Source organism: Taurulus bubalis, assembly GCF_910589615.1.
Source record: "Taurulus bubalis genome assembly, chromosome: 7".
Taxonomy (NCBI): Eukaryota; Metazoa; Chordata; class Actinopteri; order Perciformes; family Cottidae; genus Taurulus; species Taurulus bubalis.
In genome coordinates, this window is record NC_136595.1 from 23,973,434 (window position 1) to 23,996,567 (window position 23,134).

Here is a 23,134-nt window from a genome sequence, read left to right on the forward strand (position 1 = left end):
CACATACATTAAACCAAATTGACAATAACAGGGGCCAAAAAACAATACAACACTTTAGAAAACATAATAAAATACACATTTAAAAGATGGTGCAATACAGAAATTGTCATTGAATATATTCAATATTAAGGTCCATCTCTACTTTGACTTAAGTACGGAAATAAAATACAAGTGATTTTACTAATGTTTTTGACAAATGTCCACAAAGATTCCCCAACACGTCCTCATCAGAGGCCCAGTTCCCCGAACACGGACACACACCGTGCCAGAGAAGTTGTTGTGTGTCGGTCGGACGTGCCGCCGTCTCCATGGAGCCTGTTTACCTGCTCTGTTGCCCGGTGACGCGCTCTGTGTCGTCAAAGACGAGGCAACGCCCCTCGCGTCCGCTTCATTAGCTGCTCGTTAAGGTGGCAGAAAACCGGGCCGCTGTGTGCTTCCTCACTACTTAACTTAGGCACCCAGCGTCATTGAGAACCCCACGCGCGCTTTGGCACCGTTTTGGGTATCTTTTTTAGCACACATTCTTTCCCCCGTGCCGACGGTTGGACACCGGAGGCGGTTACTGTATGAGAAAACGAGGCCACCTTAAATCACATGCTGACATAACAAGAACACTATAAGCTCCGCCCAGATCCGAGAAGAGTCGGTTAAAGAGGTGTCTCACCTTCCCGGGCTGAGCTCTCACTACCGAGACAGACGCCGGCGCGCGCTCACAACACACAGGACGTAACCGCAGCTCCTCTGCAGTGGATATTCAGGTGTTTGGACTTATCTCAGTTTTTTATAATTTTTTTTTGTATTTTGTATCACCACTTGGGTTTATTTTACATGCCAAAGCTGGGGAAACACACTGGAACACGACGCACGTTCACGCGAAGCTTTAAAGTTCTCGCCACAATAATTGGTAAGTGCATTTTTTTTTCTTTTCTTCTGTCACATCAAATCCAAACTTTTTCTTCCGTCGTGTGAACATGTTGTTCGTTTTATGCATATTGTGTCGGTGGGTTAAGAAATCGATCCGGAGACAAGCAGTCGATCGCAGGATCGATGGAAGCGGTGCTGTCAAGTGATTGGATGAGCCACCTTCCATGTAAATGTCGCGGACATGATTAAGTTAATAAGGCCCGGTATCGACGACGGGAGAATGTCGCCGTTACTGTAAATTATAATTAGTATCTGGCAGTAAGTCGTTGCTGCTGTCGCCGGTTGTAGAAGCGCAATAACGACCTTTGTTTAATAAACCACACTGCAGTGGTGACAACCACGCTGCGAGTTTAATAAGCTCACTGGAATCGAGCTCAGAGCAACACAAAATAATTAAAGTCATATTTCTCAGTGGTAGAATGTTTGCTTTAAAGCCCGAATTGAATTGTGCACAAAGTAAACTGATTGTCACAGTTCCTCTTTTGGCCACTGGGTGGCGACCGAGCATCTCCTTTGTTAAAAGCCCGAGCTCCCTCTTTAGATACCTATATGGTAAATATAGCTAAATATGTGGTATGATTACCAATCCGTCCCTCGCTGTGTTTCGTTTTGCCTTCTCAGCAGACACGTTATTGGAAAACATGAACTTGTGCAGCACTTCTACCCTGTGTGCGTGTTTCATATTTATACCAGATGTATATTATCTGCTTATAAACACATGCTGTGTGCTTCAGGCTCTACTGTGTGGCCTAATAACGAGTTGTTCTTCCTGAAGAGAACACACTGACCGATGCACAATGTTCATACTTATACGCCATCACTTTCTGCATGAAGCTGAGGTCAGCTGGAGATAATAAGGTTGCAATGCAGCAACAGAACCAGCTGATCATTAGATTAACAGATTGCAGTTGTTTTCATGGTGAATGCTATTTGTTCAAATAAATAAGCATTTTTTGGGGGAGGATAATATGAAATAAATGAGCCGGCTAAGCAGTTAGTTCTCATCGATTTACTTCGTGGAAACAATCTAATTAATAGTGAGTTAGTAAACAATTAATTCCAGTGAGCTTCTTTTTTATTTCTTGTTTAAAGGTCCACGTACCTCAGTTTAAGCACCGCTACCGAGCTACGGGCCTCATGTTTTTTTGTTTTTTTTGTCCTGTGCTGTAATTTATTATGAATGGCCTAAACATCGCCTGCCCTCCACGTGGGTGTGGATCCCTTCTCGTCATTGGCTTGAAGTCAACAAGCGTTCTAAAGGGAGCTCTCCTGTGATTGGCTGTGCCGGGCTGTGGGCGTATTTCTCTTTTATCGACGGTGGAAGTGGGTTACTTTGTGGACAATGTTCATTGTCGATATTTCACAGGAGCTGCCGTGGAGAGCCTCTCTCTCTATATATCTCTCTCTCTCTCCACTAAACGTATGAGGCTTTGCAGCTCGCGGAGTGTTTTCTCATCTAAAGCTTTCAGAAGCTCATAAAACACCGAGAGGAATTTATATTCTTTTTTTAATTTTTTTTTTTTGTATTATACCTCCCTGTTTTTTTTTTTTTTTTTTTTTTTTTTTGCGGTTACGCCTGCGTTTATAAGCGTCCGTGGCATTTTGTCTTTACTATTTTTTGTGTTGCTGACAACACACTTGCGTTTCTGCCTGGCATTCGACCATATATGTAGCATTTAGGAAGACTCTCGCGTGCACGTTGGAGAAGGCAACAAAGAAAGGAAAGGAAAGGAAAGGAAAGGTCGAGCCTTGTGTAGTTGACTTTCCTTGTGGGAATATTCTCGTGATATATCGACCGGAGAGGAGACGGACCGGCTTTTCTTCCGACTCTCGAACGAAAAGAGAGACCGCTCTCTGAATGCTGCCTTTCTGAACGAGGGCCGGGCAGCCGAAGCGACGGATCCGCTTCACCCTCCTCCTCACCCCACAAAAAAACACCCCGCTTCACCTCCGGCTCTGCTTGGTCTCCCCCGTCCGCCCCTTTAAACCACAGGTTATCGGATGGACCAGCACCCCAGCGCCCGGAGCTGCACCAGTCGCGGGGCTTCGTCCTGTGAGGCCGTCCCGACGGAGCCCTCCATGAATCTGTACATCCACTCCACCACCGGCACACGCTTCGAGCTCTCCCTGCCCCAGGAGGAGACCGTGGACGGACTGAAGAGGAGGCTGTCGCAGCGGCTCAAAGTGCCGAGAGAGAGACTCGCTCTGCTGCACAAAGAAACGTGAGTCAACCCCAACTGGCATGTGTTTACTAGAAGTGATGCAGCCGTTTCTATATATATTTATATATGGCACAGAATCCAATAAACGTGAACCCCCGTTCCTCCAGCATTTAAAGGGCAGCATGCATCTGTGCATATATATCCGAGTTGTGGTGCGTTCATGCTCCGGGGCCCTGCAGCGATATGCTTTAATCTGTGCGTTCGGATTTCGGAAGGCAACCGTGGCCGCGTCGGTCGTCAATGCATCCGAGGCAACCACCGACCATTCAGGACGCGCTGTTGGGATTACGCGCCGGGCAACGGGGCAGGAATCAAACCTTGTGAAACGTTAATGAGTAAAGTCTTAGTTTTATTTACCCTGCTGCAGTTGCTGCACAGACCCACATATAATATAGTTTATCTTTAACGTCCCTGTGTGATGGAAGGTGCAGGTGTTCTGCAGGTGTAAATGGAAGAGTTGCATGGTAATAGCCAGAATAACTCCTTCTCACACGAGGGGTACTGGAGGTAACGTATACTTAAGGGCAGGTGGTGTTATGCAAAATAAATAAATACATAGATAATGGGGTGTGTGTTGGGGGGTGGGGGGGGGTTCAGCGCATGCAAACAATCAGCATTGTTTCTCGGCCCCCCCTTCCTCTCCCACTCATTGTAATCGCCCAATAAATCACATCATCCTTTAAAAACTGAATCCCTCCCTCCATCCTTTTTTTTTTTTTTTTTAAATCCCCTCCTGCTCCTCAAACATGGAGACCTGCAGCAAGTCGGCGCCGAGGGGCCTTTGTTCGGCTGCATGGGGTGAGATTTGGGTCAGGCTGTCCTGAAGCATCCTTCACACACACACAGAGAGAGAGGGAGGGAGAGAGGGAGGGCGAGAGAGAGAGAGAGTGTCAAGACGCTGCGAGTGGCTTCAGTGCACCGTGACCCAGCAGGAACAGACCACTTCCTCACAGAGAGAGACACTCCTGCGCCACTAAAGATGTACTTCATGCGTGTCAACGGCCTCCAGAGTCACAGAGGAGGCCGTTCACAAGAGGCTTGTGATGGTGATTTTAAAAAAAAAAGAGAGTTTCTGCTCCCTCGTTTGAGCAGCTACGGCGAAAGAAAGCCCTCACCTCCACTTAGGCAGGCGGCGACGGCGCCAGATATCCACTGCGAGCGCTTGTCAAGCTCCACCGTACTCAGAATTGAAATATGACAGCTCAATCAATACTTCTCTTTCATGGAGCTTTTCACCCACGGCTCTTTTTCCAAACTAGTTTTGAATTCTGTCTAAACCGCCCTCATCCCCCCCCCTCCACCGCTGAGGGCTGTTTGTGTGTCTGAAGAGAGAAGATATTGTCAGCACGGTCTAATTATCTCCTTCTCTTTTAACCCTTCAGGCGACTAAGTTCAGGCAAACTCCAGGACCTCGGCATCTCCGATGGGAGCAAGTTAACACTTGTACCAACAGTCGAAGCAGGATTAATGGTAAGCTGCGATTCCAGTCGGCTCGCGGTCCCGATAACAACACATGGGTTTTCTTTCTTCTTTTATTACATTTTTTTTACCATTTTTAGTTTGTTAAAAATCTTTCCTTTCCCCTCTCTCTGCAGTCTCAAGCATCAAGACCCGAGCAGTCCGTAATGCAAGCCCTGGAGAGTCTCACTGAAACTCAGGTAAGAGACTGTTGATGCAACAATGCAACACGGTTGCAATATAAATACATGAGCTTTTGGGTTGTGTGTGTGTGTGTGTGTGTGTGTGTGTGTGGGTGGGTGTGGGTGGGGATACGGGAGATTGTAGAAAGAGATGAGATGAGCAGGCTGCACAAGCCTCTTTGCTTGTCTAATCTCAGCCTCTTAAACAAGCCGAGCTCGACATCCAGCGCGAGCTGTTGGGATATAATAAGCAGCAACACCCCATGTATCCTAGTAACATCTGCGAGTGTGTGTGTGTGTGTGTGTGTGAGTGTGTGAGAGCAAGCCGCTGCAGGAAACCGGGAGCGAACACCTAACAAGAAAGGCTTATTTGCGAGCCGAGAGAGGACCAGCAGCACATATAACACTCACTACCACCTTTCTGTTTGTACCTTTTATCTGTTTTCTCTCTCCACTCCTCCTCCTGTTTCTTTTGTTTCATGCACACACACACACACACACACACACACACACACACACACACACATTCTCACACACAGGCACAGGCAAGTTTCCAGGAAGTGTGCTGTGACTGCAGTGTCGTCTCACTCACTCATACACATAGTGCTGGATCATCGGATGACAGCCGGCATTAGCATAGGGTTCCTGGAAGCCTGAGCGAGCGAGCGCACGGTAGCCCGAGCGGCGCCCCGGCTCTTACTTACTTCCAGTGAAACGGCTCCGTGGGCTTCAGATACAGGACACGTTTGAGTCAGTGTGACTCAACCCAAAAAATTATTGATAGTGAGAGTAGAGCTGAGAGAGGCGAGGAGTCCTCAGCGCTGAGAAAAAGAGAGAAAGAAAGTGAGAGAGAGGAGAGGCGATAAGGCTACACACACACACACACGCATACGCACGCACACACACACACACACACACACACACACACACAGGCAGGGGTGTGACGTATGAAACACTCTGCAGCTGACTGACTGACTCAGACCTACTTCCTTTTGCGGCGTTGGGCAACACTGAGATGTGCGTAAGTGCATCGTCGATGCGCCGCCGACTGATGTCAAAACAGGACAAGATGGCGCAGTGAGTGATGCACTTGTCCGAAGGGCGGCGTGCGTGAAGTCTGAATTTAATTCGGTATTTATTTTATCGGAGGATGTGGGCTGATCGGAGATAGAGTGTGGTTTGTTTGGCTTCGTTCCCCGATGATAATTTTCTGGTGGATATCCTGGCCTTGTACTCTTTTGTTCACTGAAAGTGTTTTAGAAAGGATAAATGTCGTACAATCGGGATGAACGTGGAATATTTCGCGTTGTAAATAGTTGAAATTCTCTTTTTTTCTCAATACATTGGAAGGTGGACGTTGTAGGCTACTATTGCACGCGATGTTTCTTCAAGTTATTACAATAATTTGAATGTCAGCATTATGAATGACGCCTTTGAACTATTCAGCCCAAACCAGACGCTTTGCTTTTTCCTTAAGAATTGCTTATCGTACTTTTACTTTTGCGTTCATTTTCATGTGATATTAATTGTAATCCTGCAGCGGCCGTAGACAGAAGGGCACCGTGAGGCGGATAGAAGGGTAAAAAGGTTAAAAAATAAATGAATAAAAAAAGGCATAAAGCTGCTTTATATTTATCCTTTTTATTTTTTATCCTGAGAAATTGATTCCTCTTTATAATTCATGAAGCGGAATGGAATGATATAGATTGCGGAGAGATTAAGGATCTGAGTAAGATTAGAAAAATAGGAACACAAAAGCTTTTCCTCATTTCCTCTCTCTCATCCCCCCCACCTCCTAACTCTGGGGCTATCAAAAATCAATCAATGCACTTAGCTCTTAAAAGTGTCTGACATGATAACTGATATGCCCATACACCCAAAAATAGCCTCGGGGAGCTGTGGGCCGGTTGCTCGCTCTGCTGGCCGTAGGAGAAGCGGGTGTCAACCGCTGGATCTCTTATAACCCCCACACCCACCTGTGTCTTATGGTCATGTGAGGTCTCGTTTTCCAGATCGGGTGTTTTATTAGCAGGAAGTGTGTGTGTGTGTGTATTCATGGAAGACTGAGCGGATCACCTTCAACCTTCATCAGTAGTCTGGGGGAATGTTTTCGCAGCTAGCAGCGAGCTAGCCGCGAGCTAGCTGACCGACCGAGCAGAACATGACCGCTTCCAGGGTTGTTTCAGACTTTTGTGGAGCGAGTTAGATAAAAAAAAAAAGAATGTTTTATGGAAATGGAGCCCTGGCAATTATCAGAATGGGATTTTTTTCCTTTGCTCCATCTCCACCTCCCCCCTTTTCCTCCTGCTCCCACTCTTTTCTGCCTAACAGCTCTCTCAGGGCCCGGCAATTTAAATGTGCTGCGGTCTGCACGTCCGGCTGGCTGCCTCGGTTTGACCGTGATGGGCTGGCTTCTTTAGCAAGGACAATCCTGGGCTGCCTTAATTCCTCCTCTGGCATCTCCTAGACAATTTCTTCTTTTTTTTTTTGCATGACATCTAAGCTGTATTAAGCCACTGCCTCGCGACGGCCCATCAAAATATACAGTCGCCTGTGCTACTCTCTTCTCCTTCTGTCTGCTAAATAGAGGTTGTGTGTGTTCAGCTCACATGTGCAGTCATGCGCGGACACACACACACACACACACCAGAATTGAAAGGATATATTTAAGAGGATTGAGGATTGAGTTCAGAGAATGAGAAAATGTCTGATCCCAGTAGTAAAATGAACGTACGCTTGCAAGACAAGCAGTGGAAGAGGAAATGAAAGCAATATTCCTGATTTTTCATTTATTTTTCCTTGGGCATGTGCAGACGGTGACATCAGCGCTCCATCTATTGATCTTGGTATTTGACAGAAAGAGAAGGATTATGTGTCCCTCTCAGCACACAGGGACTATTTGCTCATTGATGCACATTGATGTTAGAATAAAAGCCAACCAGGCATCACCCCTACCATCCCTCCCCCCCACTGCCCTTCCCCCAAGCAGCCACCTCTTTGTTCCTGTCTTAAAGCATGAGCAGCAAACCTGCCCAGCTGACAAGCCCTCAAACCCACAACAATGATTGAGGGTCGTTCTTTAAGTTCCTCCATCCCCTTTCATCCTCCACACATCCATAGGCGTCAGCTATACCTAGTCTGGTTTTTCAGAATCAATCTCTTTCTTGCTCTCACCGACAAGCACTTCCTGTCCTCATCCACTCCTCTTCCTCATCCTCCTCTTCTTTGATACGACACAGCTTTGTTCAGACGCTAAACCCCCGCCAGGTCACCCTTACCTCACGTCCTCCACGTCGCAATAGTTGTTCTGTAACGCGTCAAGCGGATGTGCAAGTTCCGCGAGGTGATCGGTAAACGGGGGGGAGGATGATCTTGTGCGCTTGGGCAACTCGCTGGAGATGAAGAAATACAGGCGAGACTCTCATGGAAGGAAGGAAACCGAGACAAAAGAGGACAGAAGACGTTTGGCTTCATGGTACTAGAAACTGCGGACTATGTTGAGATGTGTGTGTGTGTGTGTGTATGGATCAACTGCATGTCCGTGACTGAGCGTGTGTGTAAAACAGCTCAATGCCGATGGTCAATATGTTTCTTTTTTTCCAGTCCTGTAGAACACCTCATCTAGATGCTAGTTAATCAGCAGGATCGACACTACTGGAAATCATTGGCGAGTAATTGTATTGAGGATTTGGGAGTGCAAGGAATTGAAAAATGACTCGAGTCCGTTTGTTGGTCAATATGAGAGGATCATCCTCCTTTTTTTTTATATAGCTTCCTCTGTCCTTCCCACCTCCATTTAAAAAACGAAGGCTCTTTATGCGCGTGTGCGGTATAAGCGAGTCTTTGCTCTTTTAGAATGCTAATTTGCTTTGTTGCCACCTAAATGAACGCAACACAAATTAATTTTGTCGCGGGACGTGTAAATCAAATCGTGCAAGGAACAGAAGACAATGCTGATCTAAAGGCCTATTTAGTCCACGACAGTGTAAAAAAAAAAAACCCTGGCCTTGAAAATCGCATTAATAAGCTGATCACGCAGTACTTTTGCACCTGTGTAATCCCCATTGTGATGCTTAAAAGCAGAGTAGGAGGGGGGGGGGGGCGATGGGGGAGGATCAAGGTGTGGATGGATTTTGCAGCGGATTTCATTGTCCTATTGAGTGCATGCGTGTGTGTGTGTGTGTGTGTGTGTGTGGCAACATCCATTTTTAATGTCCGTATCTTTGTGCACTCCCTCGCTCCGCGGCCAGGGGAGTCTCATTTCTCCGTGTTCGAGTCGTGACCGTCGTTCCTTTCCATTCCCCTCCAGCGACGCTGAGTTCTTGTGATGATTTTTTTTAAGCAGCGTGACGTCGTGGCTCGTGGGGCCGCTGCGTGGGGAGGCCGGGAATGTCACGTCTGACGGGCCGCCACCGAGCCCTAATGAAGTCAATTAGACTTAAGGGATGCTCCTCGCCACCAAACGCAGCAACCCGGACCTCGCATCGAGCGACGCCGGGTATTGAAGGTGGAGTGAGAGGAACGTGAGCAGCAGCAGGCGAGCGAGTGAGAAGGAGGATTCCTTTGGCTGATGCTAGTCTTGAACTTGGCGCCCGAAAGGCCCGAGTGAGCGAGCCGGTCAGTTGTTGGCACGGTCGGCTTCATCTCGGGAATCCCGACCGTCCTGAACTTTCTGATTCCTCCCTTTTTACTCGGCCGATCACACTCGGTGATGGCCAGCTGGTCCTCTCTTGCCCCCCCTCTGTTTCTTATCAGGCAATATCACAGACGCCGTATCTTTCTAATGGGGCCTTTTGAAGAGCCCCCCAGGTTACATTTAGGATTTGGGGCATGATGCAAGTCATTGATTTTTCTTTTCTTTCTTCTTTCTCTCTTTTGAGGGGCTGTTATTGCATCTTTAGCCGGTGTTTGTCTGCACAGGGACTATCAATAGTGTCCTGCTGCGATCAAACCACGGAGCTCGATAGGCGGGTTAATGAACAGGTTTGTGAGCCGCACTCCTCACCTGGCGGTTCCCCAGGTGAGGAGCTGCTGCGTTGGAAAAACCAGAACGGCTTCCTCCTCTCAAGGCGTCCCTCTCTCCGCCCTCCTGTCCCGCCCTCCAATCCTCGATCCTCTTTGCTCCGGCACAAAGCTGCTCAGTTGTTCATGAATGTCAGCTCAGTGCTGCCAGAGCTCTCCATCTTCCCCCTCCCCTCTCCCCGCTCAGCCTCTCTCTTCCTGCCTCACTCCTTATCTCCCTCCCTTAGTTCGCTTAGTGTGCAAAGGAAGAGCGACTGCAAATGAGTTCCTTGAACCACGGGGACCCCAATAAATAAAACTGTCAGCCAGAGATGTCGAAAGAGAAGGAAAAAAAAAAAGAGGGAAGGAGCCAGAGGCACGCTCTCACTGAATATTTCATCACCCACCACCACTCTTGACACCCTACCCCCATCGCCATCCTTTCTCCTCTCTCATGCCACCCTCCCCCCTCTTTTTCCTCCATCTTTTCTCCACCCATCCTGCCCCGTTATCATATTCTCCCCCATCACTGCATAGCGACCCGATAAACAAAATACCCACCTCCGACTAAAACTAAAATAAAATGGTCGACGGCGCCGGCTGCAGGGGGGTTGGGGGGTCAGTCTTTAAAGAGGAGCAATTAGGCGGAGCGGCTCTTTATCGACACCTGCGTGGCACCGAGGAGACGTCACGTTTCTGAGAAGTATAATCGCCCCGCGCGTGCTGTTCTTCAGGCATGAGCTGCTCTTCTGTTTGCATGCCACTGCTGCTGCGTCAGGAAGGGAACAATGGACGGCTGGTTTCTCTCCGTCAACCTTAAACGCAACAAAAGCGAGGCCCGCCACTCTCTACCCCCCCTCCGCCCACCATAACAAACCACCACAGACGGCCGTGGGACAGCTTGCTCCTCTCGCTGGCTAATTTGTAGCCTGCCATGTGGCGTTTGGGGGGCTCCGTAGGAGGACATGAATTTCATCTCGGTGGTTTTGAATAATCCACAGTAGTCATTAGGAGGGCAATCAAGCCTCCTCTCTGTTTCTCCTGCTGTCACTCACTGTCGGTTTCCTCTCACCTTCTCTCACACACACAAAAAAAAGCAGCGCTGCAGCGATTAGCTAGCTAGCGGGACACGCATACGTCTTCCATTCACAAGATGGGTATCGAATGAAGAACTCTATTGGTACCGGTCTCACTTTTAGTGTACTGGCACCATCTTTTTTTTTAAACAAAGTAGCCCAAAACAGACAGTAGGTCTATCGTTTTTATTTTCTTTGACACCGAAAAGAACCATGTCAAGTAGGCCAAACCCGACCGGAATATAATTTTTGTAAATATTTGTCCAAACCCCGGCCCGGCCCGTCGGGTAACCACAGCCTAATGTGGATTCATGATCGGAGGTGTGAATGGTACCATAATCAAACAGGCACTCTCTTCCCGGGGGTTGTTCTTTGCTCCACATCTTCCTCCCTTTAACTAAACACTGGGTTGATCGCCTCCCTATGGGCCTCTGACTTTCTATACACAATCGTGAGTGTGTGTGTGTCTGAGTGTGTGTGTGTGTGTGTGTGTGTGTGTGTGTGTGTGTTGTGGTTTGGCAAACTGACTCATTCTCTTGACAGCTGCCAGTCACACACAAACCGTCACCATCTCCTCCTCCTCGTTTTCTCCTTCTTTCTCTTCCACACCCGCTTTTAGGATTCCGCCTCCCCCCAAAAAAACACCCCGAGGTGTCAAACACGCACATCTCGTCGAGCAGGTGACCTTTTATACACGGGAGTTTCCTCAAGTCGTCTCAGGTAGCACCCTGCCCTGTCCTCCTCCTCCTCACTTCACACCCTGCTGAGTTTATTGTCTAAGCACGGCAGTGTAATCATGGGTGTGGACCAGACTATCAACGGGCCTTCAGGAGCTGTAAAAGTTTCTGTTTATCCGGCAGCAACCTTTCTGCTGATTTCCGCCGCTTTTAGCTGTTGATTATTTACACGATGAAATGCAGCCATCACCCCCCCCCCCCCCCCCCCTCCTCGTCCTTTCACCTGCCTCTGCGCTCCTCCTCTCTTTTTCCACACCGCGTCAATACCGATGTGCAAAGGTCACCTTGGCAACAGAGAGGCAGCGGTCGATGGAGAAATAAATAAGCAGAAGAGAAGGGAAAAAGTGATTCGCAGGGTTAACTACGCCCCCCCCCCCCCCCCCCCCCCCCCCCCCCCCCCTCTCATTTAATGAGCACACTCCAAAAGGCTGCAGGGTCTTTGGGGGGGGTGGGACTGAGGCCTCTGCTCTCTTTTGCCGTCTTTGTTTGTCGCCTCCATTACTTGTTTTCTCTGCTTTGTCATTACTCTTTCACTCCCGTTCTCTTTGTGCACTCTGTGTAGCTTTTCGGTGCCGCTTCTGTCTTCCTGTCACACACACACACACACACACACACACACACACACTCCCCCTCCCTGCCTCTCTGGGGACTTAAAGTACACAGGCAGTACGGGGTTTCTTCTCGGACGGAGGCGTCACTTTGTATTCACCGGCCGGCGCCGGTTGTTTCTATTTGCTTCTATTTGGGGGAGACCCTGAGATGTCATTATCGCAGAGTCTTCAACTCAACCGAGGCTTTTCTGACCTGCGAGTGACTCCCCGTGGGGAAAAAAACACGCTCGCTCTCGTGCACACCTACGAAACATGCTCTGACTTCAGCAGCAAAGGGGCGAAATCACGCAGCAACGGAGCCGTAGGGGGGGGACAAGAGAACTTTTGTTGTTTGGCGTGACAACTCCGCTATCGTGTGTGTGTGTGAGCATGTGTGTGTGTGCGTGAGTATGTGTGTCTCCATCCGGGCCACGGGCGGGGACGGCGAAGGCCTCCACACTCGGCTCCTATCAGTCGTTGCCAGGGGCTCCTAAAAAGGGCAGCCCTTCCAGATCCGCCGCGGACAATCGTCCATTCTGCGCTGGAGAAGAGGCAGGCGGGGTGTGTTTCCTGGACGTGGGACTGATTTTTCAGGCCCCGGGCCAGACAGAAGGGTGGCCTCTGTCTCTCGAGCTGAATGACACTGCTGACTCAGAGCAGGGGGCCGAAGGGGGGCAGTGGGAGGCAAGCGAGCGTGGGCGCTTATTTGTGTGCGTTTTTCCAAAAGGTCTCCTCATCCGCGGCTCCCCAGCAGATGTAAATAGGCCAGTGTTACAGAAGAGGGATTGATCGCATGATGGGCTAATGTGGTGCGTCTGTGTCTCTGTGAGACGGGGGAGCTCAAAGCGCTGTTGTGTGCATTTCAACTGCCGTCCATGGTGCAGACTGTTCATTTACAAAAGGAGGAAGTCGATATGCGTGGGGGAGCTTTTCCTCTCTTTTGAAAGGCATCTGGCTTTCTGTACATAATGTGGATGCAGAGCTTCTGACACCTCTGCGCCAATAAATCATGTATGCTTTTTTAAATTTTATTTGCCAAAGCTGTGCTGGTTGCTTAAATTCCTCTTTGCTCTCTCTCCGCCTGCAGGTCAGTGACTTCCTGTCCGGCCGCTCCCCGCTCACCCTGGCACTGCGCGTCGGGGACCACATGATGTTCGTCCAGCTGCAGTTGGCGGCGCAGCAGTCCGGCGGTCCCCAGCTCCAGCACAGACACGTCATCACCCGGGGCAGCGCAGAGCCCGCGGCGGGGCCGCCCGGGGGTCAGCCCACCCGCGTCCCCCACCCCCACCCGCACCCGCACTCCCACCACCAACAGCCCCATCATCCACACAGCCACCCCGGCACCCACTTGTCCCAGCCTCACCTGGTCTCTTCCCCCCTGTCCCCCCCGGCCTCCCCTTCCTTCCCGCTGCCCTCCACGCACCACCAGCCGCTCCCACCAATGTACCACCAGACGCCCTCCTCCGCTCACTGTAGCCCCCCCACTCACCCGGCCAGCGTCCCCGGAGGTCTCTTCCGCTCTCCGGCCAGTCAGCACCATCACCACCATCACTACCACCAGCCTTCCTCAAGCCAACCCAGCCAGGACGTGGGCCAGGCCAGCCCCGTAGCCCCGGTGCTCTGCCCTGAAGTAAGTCTCAAAGATATGTTGTCGCGCTGCTACGATGTGGTAGACAGTCGTACTTGTACATGACGGATGGCAGCGTGGGCACTCAGGCCTCTCATGAATGAACAATGGAGGTGAAGGGGTTTTGGCCGTTTGACCCGTGTGGCCTCGAATACAACTAAATCATCCTGCTTTTAAATTGATTAGTGGGATATCCCAGCAGCGTGAGGGCGATCCCGTGGTTTACTCAGGTCTGAAGAAGGTTTGTGTGCTTCCAAACCACAGAACACTTAGTCATCACGGGAGTGCAGCGTGCTTCCCAAATACATGCAAACAAGCCAACACACACATAAGCCAGGGCGGGCATCCCTATGACCACGTCTGTGCTCGATGAGACGGGGGAAAAGAAGGGTGAGCGGGTTCAGAGGGAGAGGCCGGTTTTATGACTCACAGTTGTTTTTATTCCGTGTGAAGACTGATCATGAACCTCCGGGTTGTCAGCCGTTCATCATTAACCTTTTACAACCGTTTACTTAACTTGAGATGACTACAAAGAGCGGCTGGCGCGCTCGAACCCACTCGCTCGTCTCCGCCGAGCAAATTCGCTGTTTATACTTTCTCCACCTCCCGAGCTGCTGCCTATGGGAAGCGAATGGGAACCAGATGTCGCTGCATGCGCGGGGGGGAGACGGTTCGCAACAAGAATAACAGGAACGACGGGCCAGTTTGGGAGCGAGAAAAAACGGAAACGGCTATTCCTCATTAGGCTTTCGAATGCGTAACGCACACAAACACAGAGGCCTTCGCCCGGGGTTTCCATTTCACTTTCAGGTGTCAGTTGAGTGATCCAAGTTAAGCTGAGGTCAAGAAACGGGGCTGCTAAGTCTTGAGGTAACAGGATGTCCCGGCTGATCTGCAGCTATAGGGTGGCAGCAGAAAGCTCGGGTTTCCTGCTCCGTCTCTCAAAGTATTTACCACACCCTGACGTAAAGGTCACGTACATCATATACTGTGTGTGTGTGTAGGGTATCGATATGATGCATTATGTTAACACTGTATGTGATGTGTTTTTTTTTTTACACTGCTTCCACCATGACCCCAAAGACTTACTATGCTATCTATTGTTTTTCTTCCAGGCTAACTGCAGCACCAACAGCCCCACCAGCGCCACCAGCCCCAACAGCCCCAGCGGAGCCACCAACCCCACCAGCCCCAGCGGCCCCAGCAGCCCCAGTGGCCCCAACAGCCCTACCAGCCCCAGCGGCGCTAGCAGTCCCTCAACACGCTCCCGCAAACCCGGTGCCATCATTGAGAGCTTCGTCAACCACGCTCCCGGAGTCTTCTCAGGGACCTTTTCAGGTGAGAGGACACGGAGCTGCATGTTTAACATGCTTTGCTGCTCAGAGAAGTGAAATCCAGCATGGGAAAAAAAAAGACCTTGAACATTCAACACATTCTCCTCTGTCTGGTCTCAGGGTCTGTTGTGGGCATGCATGTGCAGGAATGACCTTCAAGGCTTAAAAACTTGTAGACATCTTGTGTAACACTTTTCCTCCCTTCCTTGCTCCCTCCCTCCCTCTCTCAGGCACTTTGCACCCTAACTGCCAGGACAGCACCGGGCGTCCCAGACGCGACATCGGTACCATCCTGCAGATCCTCAACGACCTCCTGAGCGCCACGCGCCACTACCAGGGCATGCCCCCGTCCCTCACCCAGCTCCGCTACCAGACCCAGTGCGGCTCGCCCGCCTCCCCGTCCCCATCGCCGCCTCCCTCGCCCCAAGTCGCCGGCATGACGGGCCTCTCTGCCAAAGCTACCTCCGTGCCCGCCAGCGTCCCGAGCAGCCCTCCGCCGACTCTTCATCCGCTGGTGCAGTGCCAGAGTCAGATCCGCATGTGCAAACCTCCCGGTGAGTGACTCCCCACCGCACGCTCTGCTCATGCGAGGAACACAAACAGAAGCACACAGACAGTCATTGTGCATCCATCAAGGCAGATGTTTCCACAGTTGAGAGTGTGTGTGTGTGTGTGTGTGTGTGTGTGTGTGAAATGACTGCAATCTAGAACCTGCCATTTTACTGGGATCGGCTCTTGCATTGTAACTTACCAAAGAATTAATTGTCATCTTTGTGTCGACTGTCTCTCATTCTCATTGCACGTCACGATGAGCTATCGGTTCTGTTGGGATTATTTTTGCTCCATTGCCTTGTTCAAGCAGCTATTTTCATCTTTTTTTATATAAATACTGTCAAAGCGGGAACATAACAGTCAGATTAAAGAACAAAAACAGTCGTATGTCTGTATCTCTCCTGGGTTTTGAGGCAGAGCAGGGGAGGAAGAGATGGGGTGTCTCTTTATTAACGCAATGCAAGCTTCTCCAAACCTGTTCAGTCAGGCTTCACTTGTCAGGCGGCGGAGATGGCTTTGTTTTTGTGTGCCAGGGAGATAGGTTTACCCCTTCAAGCCTGGGCTGGGCCGGGCTATGTTTAGATTAGATTAGGCTTTGGGTGATTTAACCTGCCTCTTAAAGAAGGGCTGCAGCTGGGGCATGTATGGGCACAGCCCTGACGCCCAGAGGGCTGGGCCGCCGCAGGTGCTCGAGGTCTGATGATACCGTTTTGGAGTCTGGAGTTTTGGGCGTTTATAAGAAATAAAAACTCCTTCCTCCCTCGCAGAGACACAGGACGTCGAGTGTCAGACAGATGTCCAGAAGCGATAACATTGAGTCAGCGCTGTAAGGTTAGACCGGCTGCGCTGAGAGAAACAGCATTGTCCTCTGCAGACTCCTTATCTCCCGTCGGGGGAAATCGAGCTCGCTGGTGAACGTTTGTTGAATGGTCCGGCAGGGAGGGTCCGCCGATCCGTGTTTAACGTCGTCCTTTTGTCTTGAGGGCATGCGCTTTCTGTTGTCCTCCTCCGGCGTCCTCCCTTGTTTTACGACCTTCAGGGAGCGGAGTGTTTTTAGTTTGACTGAACGGAGGAATGTCCAGTGTTCCTCTGCGTCACCCTGGGTTCTTTTTTTACAAGTGTCCGGTGAACAGTTGGAATAACACCGGCTTATTTTCTTAACTCAGGGAAGACCTAAGATACCCCCTCTCCCGTTTCCCCCCTTCGCCTCCCACTCTTGTCATCTCTCTCTCTTCGTCTACACTCCCCCCTTCCACCTCCTCCCCCATTTGCTGTCCAAAAACAGCCTCGTCTGTAAAATCCATCTCCCCGTCTTCTTCCCTCTCTTTCCATGTCTGTGTTGTGCATCAATACGTCGTCTGTGTTCATTTGGCCTTTTAATAGATTTATTCCGAAATGCTGCTCTGAAAAGAATTTGCTTTGTGAAGTAGAGGGGCAGTGAGAGGATGACGAGTGAGGGATGGGGGGGGGGGATGGTAAAACCACAACACTATGCCTCTATTCATCTGATGGGTGTTCATATCCTGTCCATCAGTCGACCAACTGCCCACTGATTAACCAACGGCCAAGTCAAACGGAAAACAATGGGTTGTGGAACTTTTCGGGGCCTTTTTCTCGCCGCCTCCGCCCCGACTTCCTGCTCGCAGTGCACGTCCAACAGCTCGTCTCACGGAGACGCCGGCGGCCCCGTTCCACGCGGTGTCCCAAGGAAGCCGGTGACTAAGCGCTCTCAGGCGGCCTTATCAGCCCGACACCTGATGGAAGACTTACTGGACTTAACACCGCGCGCGGCTTAACTCCGCCTCACAGAAACAACCCACGCTTCTCATCTGCCTCAACGTGTGTGTGTGTGTGTGTGTGTGTGTGTGTGTGTGTGTGTGTGTGTGTGTGTGTGTGTGTGTGTGTGTGTGTGTGTGTGTGTGTGTGTGTGTGTGTGTGTGTGTGTGTGTGTGTGTGTGTGTGTGTGTGCGTGCAGTGAAACTCGGGTTAAAACAGACTCTTGAAAATGTCACATAGCTGGGCCGTCTCCTGAGAGCCTTTACCCTTTTCAGTTCATGTGCGAGGGAGAGAAGGCAAGCGCAAGTAAAGAGTTTGGAAACACACACACACACACACACACACACACTCTAGGCCCGCAAAATGCCTGCTTTAAGTCTTCCACTTGCTGAGTTTCATGGCTTTCGTTGCAACGTTTTTGCTGAGTCCGGTGATTTGTCGGCCCGTGACTCGTTTAGGGGTTTGAACAGGGGGGCGGGGGGGTTCAGCGTTGGCCTGGAAGGCTGATTGTTAGCTAAATTCCTTCACTGAGTAGGGTGGACCCCCTTCAGACCCCTGCCCAGCCAAACCCATTGTGCAGGGGCCAGAGACAGGGGCTGCATACAGGGCACCAGGCTGAGCCATTGTGGGCCGCTATGGGATTATAGGGCTGCCTTTTAGACCCACTCCCACTGCAGCTGCCTTAGTCCAACAGAGAGGGGGCGAAGCAGGGGCAAAGTTAGCTCTGGATGCTTCCCCCGAGCATCTCTTGTGTGCCTTCCACGTCCTTTTTATGCCCTCCCCACGTCCCCTTTCGGTTTGTCAGGTCACGTTAGCTCCGTGCTGGCAGGGTTTGGGCGGAGGGAGAGTGACGGGAGAATGAGACACACGGGGGGGAAGCTCCTACGGCCTTAACCTCATTGAGTCCTGTGTTTAAGCCTCGACCCACCGCGCATTATCCACTGGTCGGCTTTACTCGTCACACACACACACGTATGCGGGGGGGGGGGGGGGTTCGGCTCGACACACGTGGACCCGGGAAACTGAGCGAACGCCGCGGCGACGCAGAGCTATCTAGCGAAGCCGGCCAAGCACATCAGGTGCCCTTTCATTGTCGACAAGGAGAGGGGGAGAGAAAAAGAGAGGAGGAGAGAGAAGGAGAGAGCAAAAGAGAGAGAATGCAAATGAAGTCTAAAAGTCATTGAAGAGCTTGTGTCCCTGCAGGGCCGTCGGTGCCCTTTCACTGACTGTCAGAGCTCATATTAGCTCTGATTTGATTGGCTGTTTCCGTTTGTGTCTGACTAGTTGGTTCAATTTTTTTCCTTTTTTTTCTGGTGTTTAACTTTATTATTTTTTTTTTTTTACGACAAAAAAAGGTCAGGTTTCCAATTTGACCTGTTGACACCATTATGGCCGCAACATTGGGATTCGATCCGACCATTTTGAATACCGATATCGAGATAACGCTGGATTCTGACCCCATGTATCATGAACCCGTGAGATGGGGAGAGAGTGGCACTGGGGGAGATTAAGGGCGACTTTGCTGCAATGTGATTTCCTATCACTCTCCCTTCCTCCCCCCCCCCACCGTTGCCCCGGTTGCCTTGATGCTGAGCAAACACAATGTTCTCTCTGCAAGATCACAAGACTTATCAAGGCAAACAAACAAACAACGGCACTGAGACAACTGCAAATGAAGGCCAATCTTTGTACAATCAATAAAAGGAGAAGCTCCTTTAATCTCCTTGTGCGTCCTGCACACTGCAGCCCTCCTCCCCCTTTTCTCTCTCTACCTCCATCCATCCATCTCCTACCCCCTCACCCCCCCACCCTATCTCAGTCCTTGCTGTGTTGCTGGGCTCAAAGGCAAGGAAAACTGACTGACGCATCGATTATTCATAGATCGCCCCTTCTTTTTCTCTCTCTCTCTCTCTCTCTCTCGGTTTTCCTCTGCGTGCTCTGTGTATGTACAGGTTCACTGTCAAAGTCTTCGCAGAGGAGAGTTTGGGGATGGGAAATGTAGTTTTGGTGGGAATGGAAGTGGAAGAATAAAAAATAGAGGTAGAAGGGGGTAAAGGAGACTGGCGTTTCCTTCCTTCCTTCCTTCCTTCCTCACTTGTGTCCTTGACCAGTCTTCTGTTTGATATCTTCCACTGCGCGTTTCCAGGAAAAAGATCTGATGTCTTTTCAGTGTCACGCAGGGTTGTTTTTGAGACTCTCTCTCTCATATATTCCCTGTGTCTCTTACCCATCTCTCTCTGGGTCCTCCAAGGTTATTATTGTGCTCACATCAAACCTTAGTCTTTAAATCCAGGCTTTGGGCCAGCGTGTGTGTGTGTGTGTGTGTGTGTGTGTGTGTGTGTGTGTGTGTGTGTGTGTGTGTGTGTGTGTGTGTGTGTGTGTGTGTGTGTGTGTGTGTGTGTGTGTGTGTGTGTGTGTGTGTGTATAGTCTGTCCTTCTTAGCCAGCCCTAATAATAGCCCTTCTGTCATAAACATAGTCTGGAGATCCTTGTGGCCAGCTGTGTCCGGCCCAGCCGCCCAGGGCTCCGGTAGTGACGCTGATGAATGGCCACACACACACACACACACATGCGCACACATCAAGTTTGGTGTAGCTCCACATTCTCTGAGATCTTTCCAAGGCCAAGGCCTACAGCTCCACCACACGGCCCTGTGTGTGCGCTCCTGCTCTTTAATACGTTGTCCAAGTAGATCCAACTGTGAGGACGTCGAGGATTGAGTGGACGCCCCCGGTGAAATAAAGAGAATTTAAAAGGATACCGCATGTCGGCATGCGTTTGGCTTCGTGCCGTGTCATCGTGTACGGCCGTACTTCATATTTCCTTTAGCTCGTAGCTAGCGAGAGCTGGGGAATAAGGGGAAGAGGGAGGACCGGAGAGGGAACAAAGCCTCGCGGCAGCGTATGTGGATGTCACATGGAGCTGAGGCAGCGGAACAATAGCTCTAATGTAGGAGACCCCCCCCCCCCTTCCCCTTTTGGTATACCCCCTGTTCTCCAGAGACAACGACATCTGAATGCACACACATGCGTTTGTTGGAGGGCAGAACGCATTGGCAGGAAGTGGAAAAACCCCATTCTGCCAGAAGTATTATTTTCTCCTTTTTCTTCTTCCCCCGTTGGCTCGGTGTCGCTATTCGCTTCCTTCCTGCTCTGGAGAACGCAGCATCAAGGCTGCTGGATGGCAGTTTAGTTCTCCGGTCGTGCATGGCCCGGGCAGCGGTGAATATTTATAGCCGCAGAAAAGGGCCTGCGCCGCTCGATCCGATAAGCAAATGAGGGGAAGGGGTAAATTAAGCCCACACAGAGTCCGGAATTCATTCCGATGCAGCAGAGGAGGGCAACAATCGATTCGGAAAACTGCCACCTACGGCTGATCCTTTCCCCTCTTCCTCCATCCTTTTTTCCCTTCTTCTTTTCTTTCCATCCCCCTCGCCCCTGGGGGAGGAATTCCTTAACCCATAACGCCAACCCCCCCCCCCTCCTCCCCTCTCGCCTCCTGCTTCTTCACACTGCCCTACCTAGCTGTCTCTGGGGAGACATGGGGAAGGAGCTGGGGGAGGGAGGAGCTGTGGGGTGAAAGGGGTGGAAGTGAGGGGGGGATTAGAGAGAGGGAGAGAGAGAGAAGGGGGCAGAGGGGGGTGCTGGGTCAATGAGCTGGGAGTGGGAAGCTGCAGCCAGAATAAAGAGAAAAAAATAGCAGAAGAAAACCCAATCTCTCTCTCTCGCTCTCTCTCTCTCTCTCTCTCTCTCTCTCTCTCCGCTTACAATTTCCATTCGCTTGCATTTTCTATTGAAAGCCAATAGCGTTGTCCTGGGCCCCGAGATGGATGGCTGCACTAGAGCTAAGGTTTAATCAATAGGTCTTTTTAATTTGCCATCGATCCACGTTAAAAGCTACTGCGGCTGTTGCTGCCGTGTGTGTGTGTGTGTGTGTGTGTATATACACGTGCGCGGGGGGGGCTACACATTTGTGTACCTGTTTTTTGTGTGTGAATACGTGATGCACTCAAATGCGGATCCGAGTGTGTGTGTGTCTGTGTGTGTTCTGGTTGTGCAGCAGCAGCAGAGCTGGCCGCCACCGCTGCTGCTGCTGCTGCTGCTGCTCTTCGGTTTATTGACATTCCAGCCCATTATTTAATTATTTAATTCCAAGACAGATACTAATGGAGCTGGCTAATAGATTGCGGTTGCCTTTCCCTTCTTTCCAAGTCCCCCGAATATACGCGTAAATGGAATTAGGCTCGACTCGGCCCGCTGCGGGGAAAAGGCGTCCACATTGCGACGCCGAGCCGCTCCCCCGAGACCGGGCGCTCCTGTGGGCCCATCAACAGCTCGAGACGCACTTAGCGCCAACGTACCAGCCGCCGAGGCACGCCGTCTGCAATCACGAGCGCAGGAATCATCGGTGCCGCAATCCGAAAAATGCCGTCTCGGGCTTGTTTGTGCGCTTCTGGCCTCGCTATTGGTTCTCAAGGAGATCCAGGTCTACAAAGGTCTCCCCACTCGGCGATAAGGGGATGAAATGGCACCGAGGGGGCTAATGAGGCTCAGTGGGGGAGGTTAAGCAGAACATTCCTGTGTGTGTGTGTGTGTGTGTGTGTGTGAGTGAGAGACTCTCAAGGCTGAGTTGCTTCATCTGCTGCTAAACACACACACACACACACACACACACACACACACACACACACACACTAAAACACAAAGGCATATATTGACAACCTTCTCAATGCCGGTTTTGTTGTTTTAGTTTGGAGTTAAATCTGCCGACACACACTGACCCCTCCTCCTCCTTCTTTCTCTCTCTCTCTCTCTCTCGTTCGCCCAGGTGACCGCGTTCGCCAGACGGAGAACCGCGCGACCCGCTGCAAGGTGGAGCGCCTGCAGGTGCTGATGCAGCAGAAGCGCCTGCGCCGGAAGGCCCGGCGGGACCAGCGCGCTCCTTACCAGTGGCTGCCCAACCGGAAGGCGGGGCGCAGCAACAGCAACAGCAGCATGTCCAGCGAGGGCGAGGGCTCCCTGGACCTGGACTTTGACGACTCGGTGTGGAAGCCCGACGTCAAGGCCGACTTGAAGTCCGAGTACGTCATGGCCTGAGAAGCCCAAAGCGTCTGATCGGGGGCGGATTCCGACCGCGTGCAAGGAAAAAAGAAAAAAGCGCCGCTCGGGATTGGCTAACAGATATATTTGGAGGGAGCGGATCGGGCAGGAGGGGGGACACGGAACTGCGCACAGAGGAAATCAAAGTTGCCCTCGCGGCTCCCTCCTAGCAGACTTTCTTCCCACCCCCGCGAAAAAAACCGGCATCAGCTTTCTTTTGACGCTTGGATTTGGTCGGAACTCGACTCGCGTACAAGACTTTTTACGGTGCGATACAGAGACGATACCTGAACTTGAGCACAGCAGGATTCAGTGGGTGGCGGTGGCGGTGGTGGTGGTTTCTTTTCTAAGATATGTTTTTTTTTAAAGCGCACTCTGGACAGCAATGAAGAGATCCACACTGGACTTACTAGCAGGACGGGAGCACCAGGGGCCTCAGCGTCTCCTATTCACAAGAATGGCAGAACTGTCGAACAATGGATTATTCCAATGGGCATTCTTATCGATCTCAAAACTCACCAACCAGAGTCTGGTTTTTAAGCTGTTACGGGGTGGT

The 23,134-nt window shown here is 50.9% G+C and overlaps 1 protein-coding gene across 1 annotated transcript; it reads left to right on the forward strand.

Moving 5' to 3' along the window:
* The first annotated feature begins 773 nt into the window (after positions 1-773).
* Positions 774-22,876, forward strand: midn (midnolin). Its single transcript, XM_079220675.1, has 8 exons — positions 774-904; positions 2,918-3,146; positions 4,529-4,616; positions 4,742-4,804; positions 13,278-13,820; positions 14,933-15,155; positions 15,382-15,705; positions 22,307-22,876. Exons 1-8 carry the CDS (start codon positions 829-831, stop codon positions 22,573-22,575), a joined length of 1,815 nt encoding a protein of 604 aa, XP_079076801.1. The 5' UTR covers positions 774-828; the 3' UTR covers positions 22,576-22,876.
* Positions 22,877-23,134: the final 258 nt, after the last annotated feature.

Bases quoted from the DNA above. Each gene is read 5' to 3' on its own strand.
- midn (XM_079220675.1), top strand. From the start codon at position 829: ATGCCAAAGCTGGGGAAACACACTGGAACACGACGCACGTTCACGCGA. The intron at 4,617-4,741 runs GTAAGCTGCGAT...CTCTCTCTGCAG, and splicing joins CAGTCGAAGCAGGATTAATG to TCTCAAGCATCAAGACCCGA. The intron at 4,805-13,277 runs GTAAGAGACTGT...CTCCGCCTGCAG, and splicing joins AGAGTCTCACTGAAACTCAG to GTCAGTGACTTCCTGTCCGG.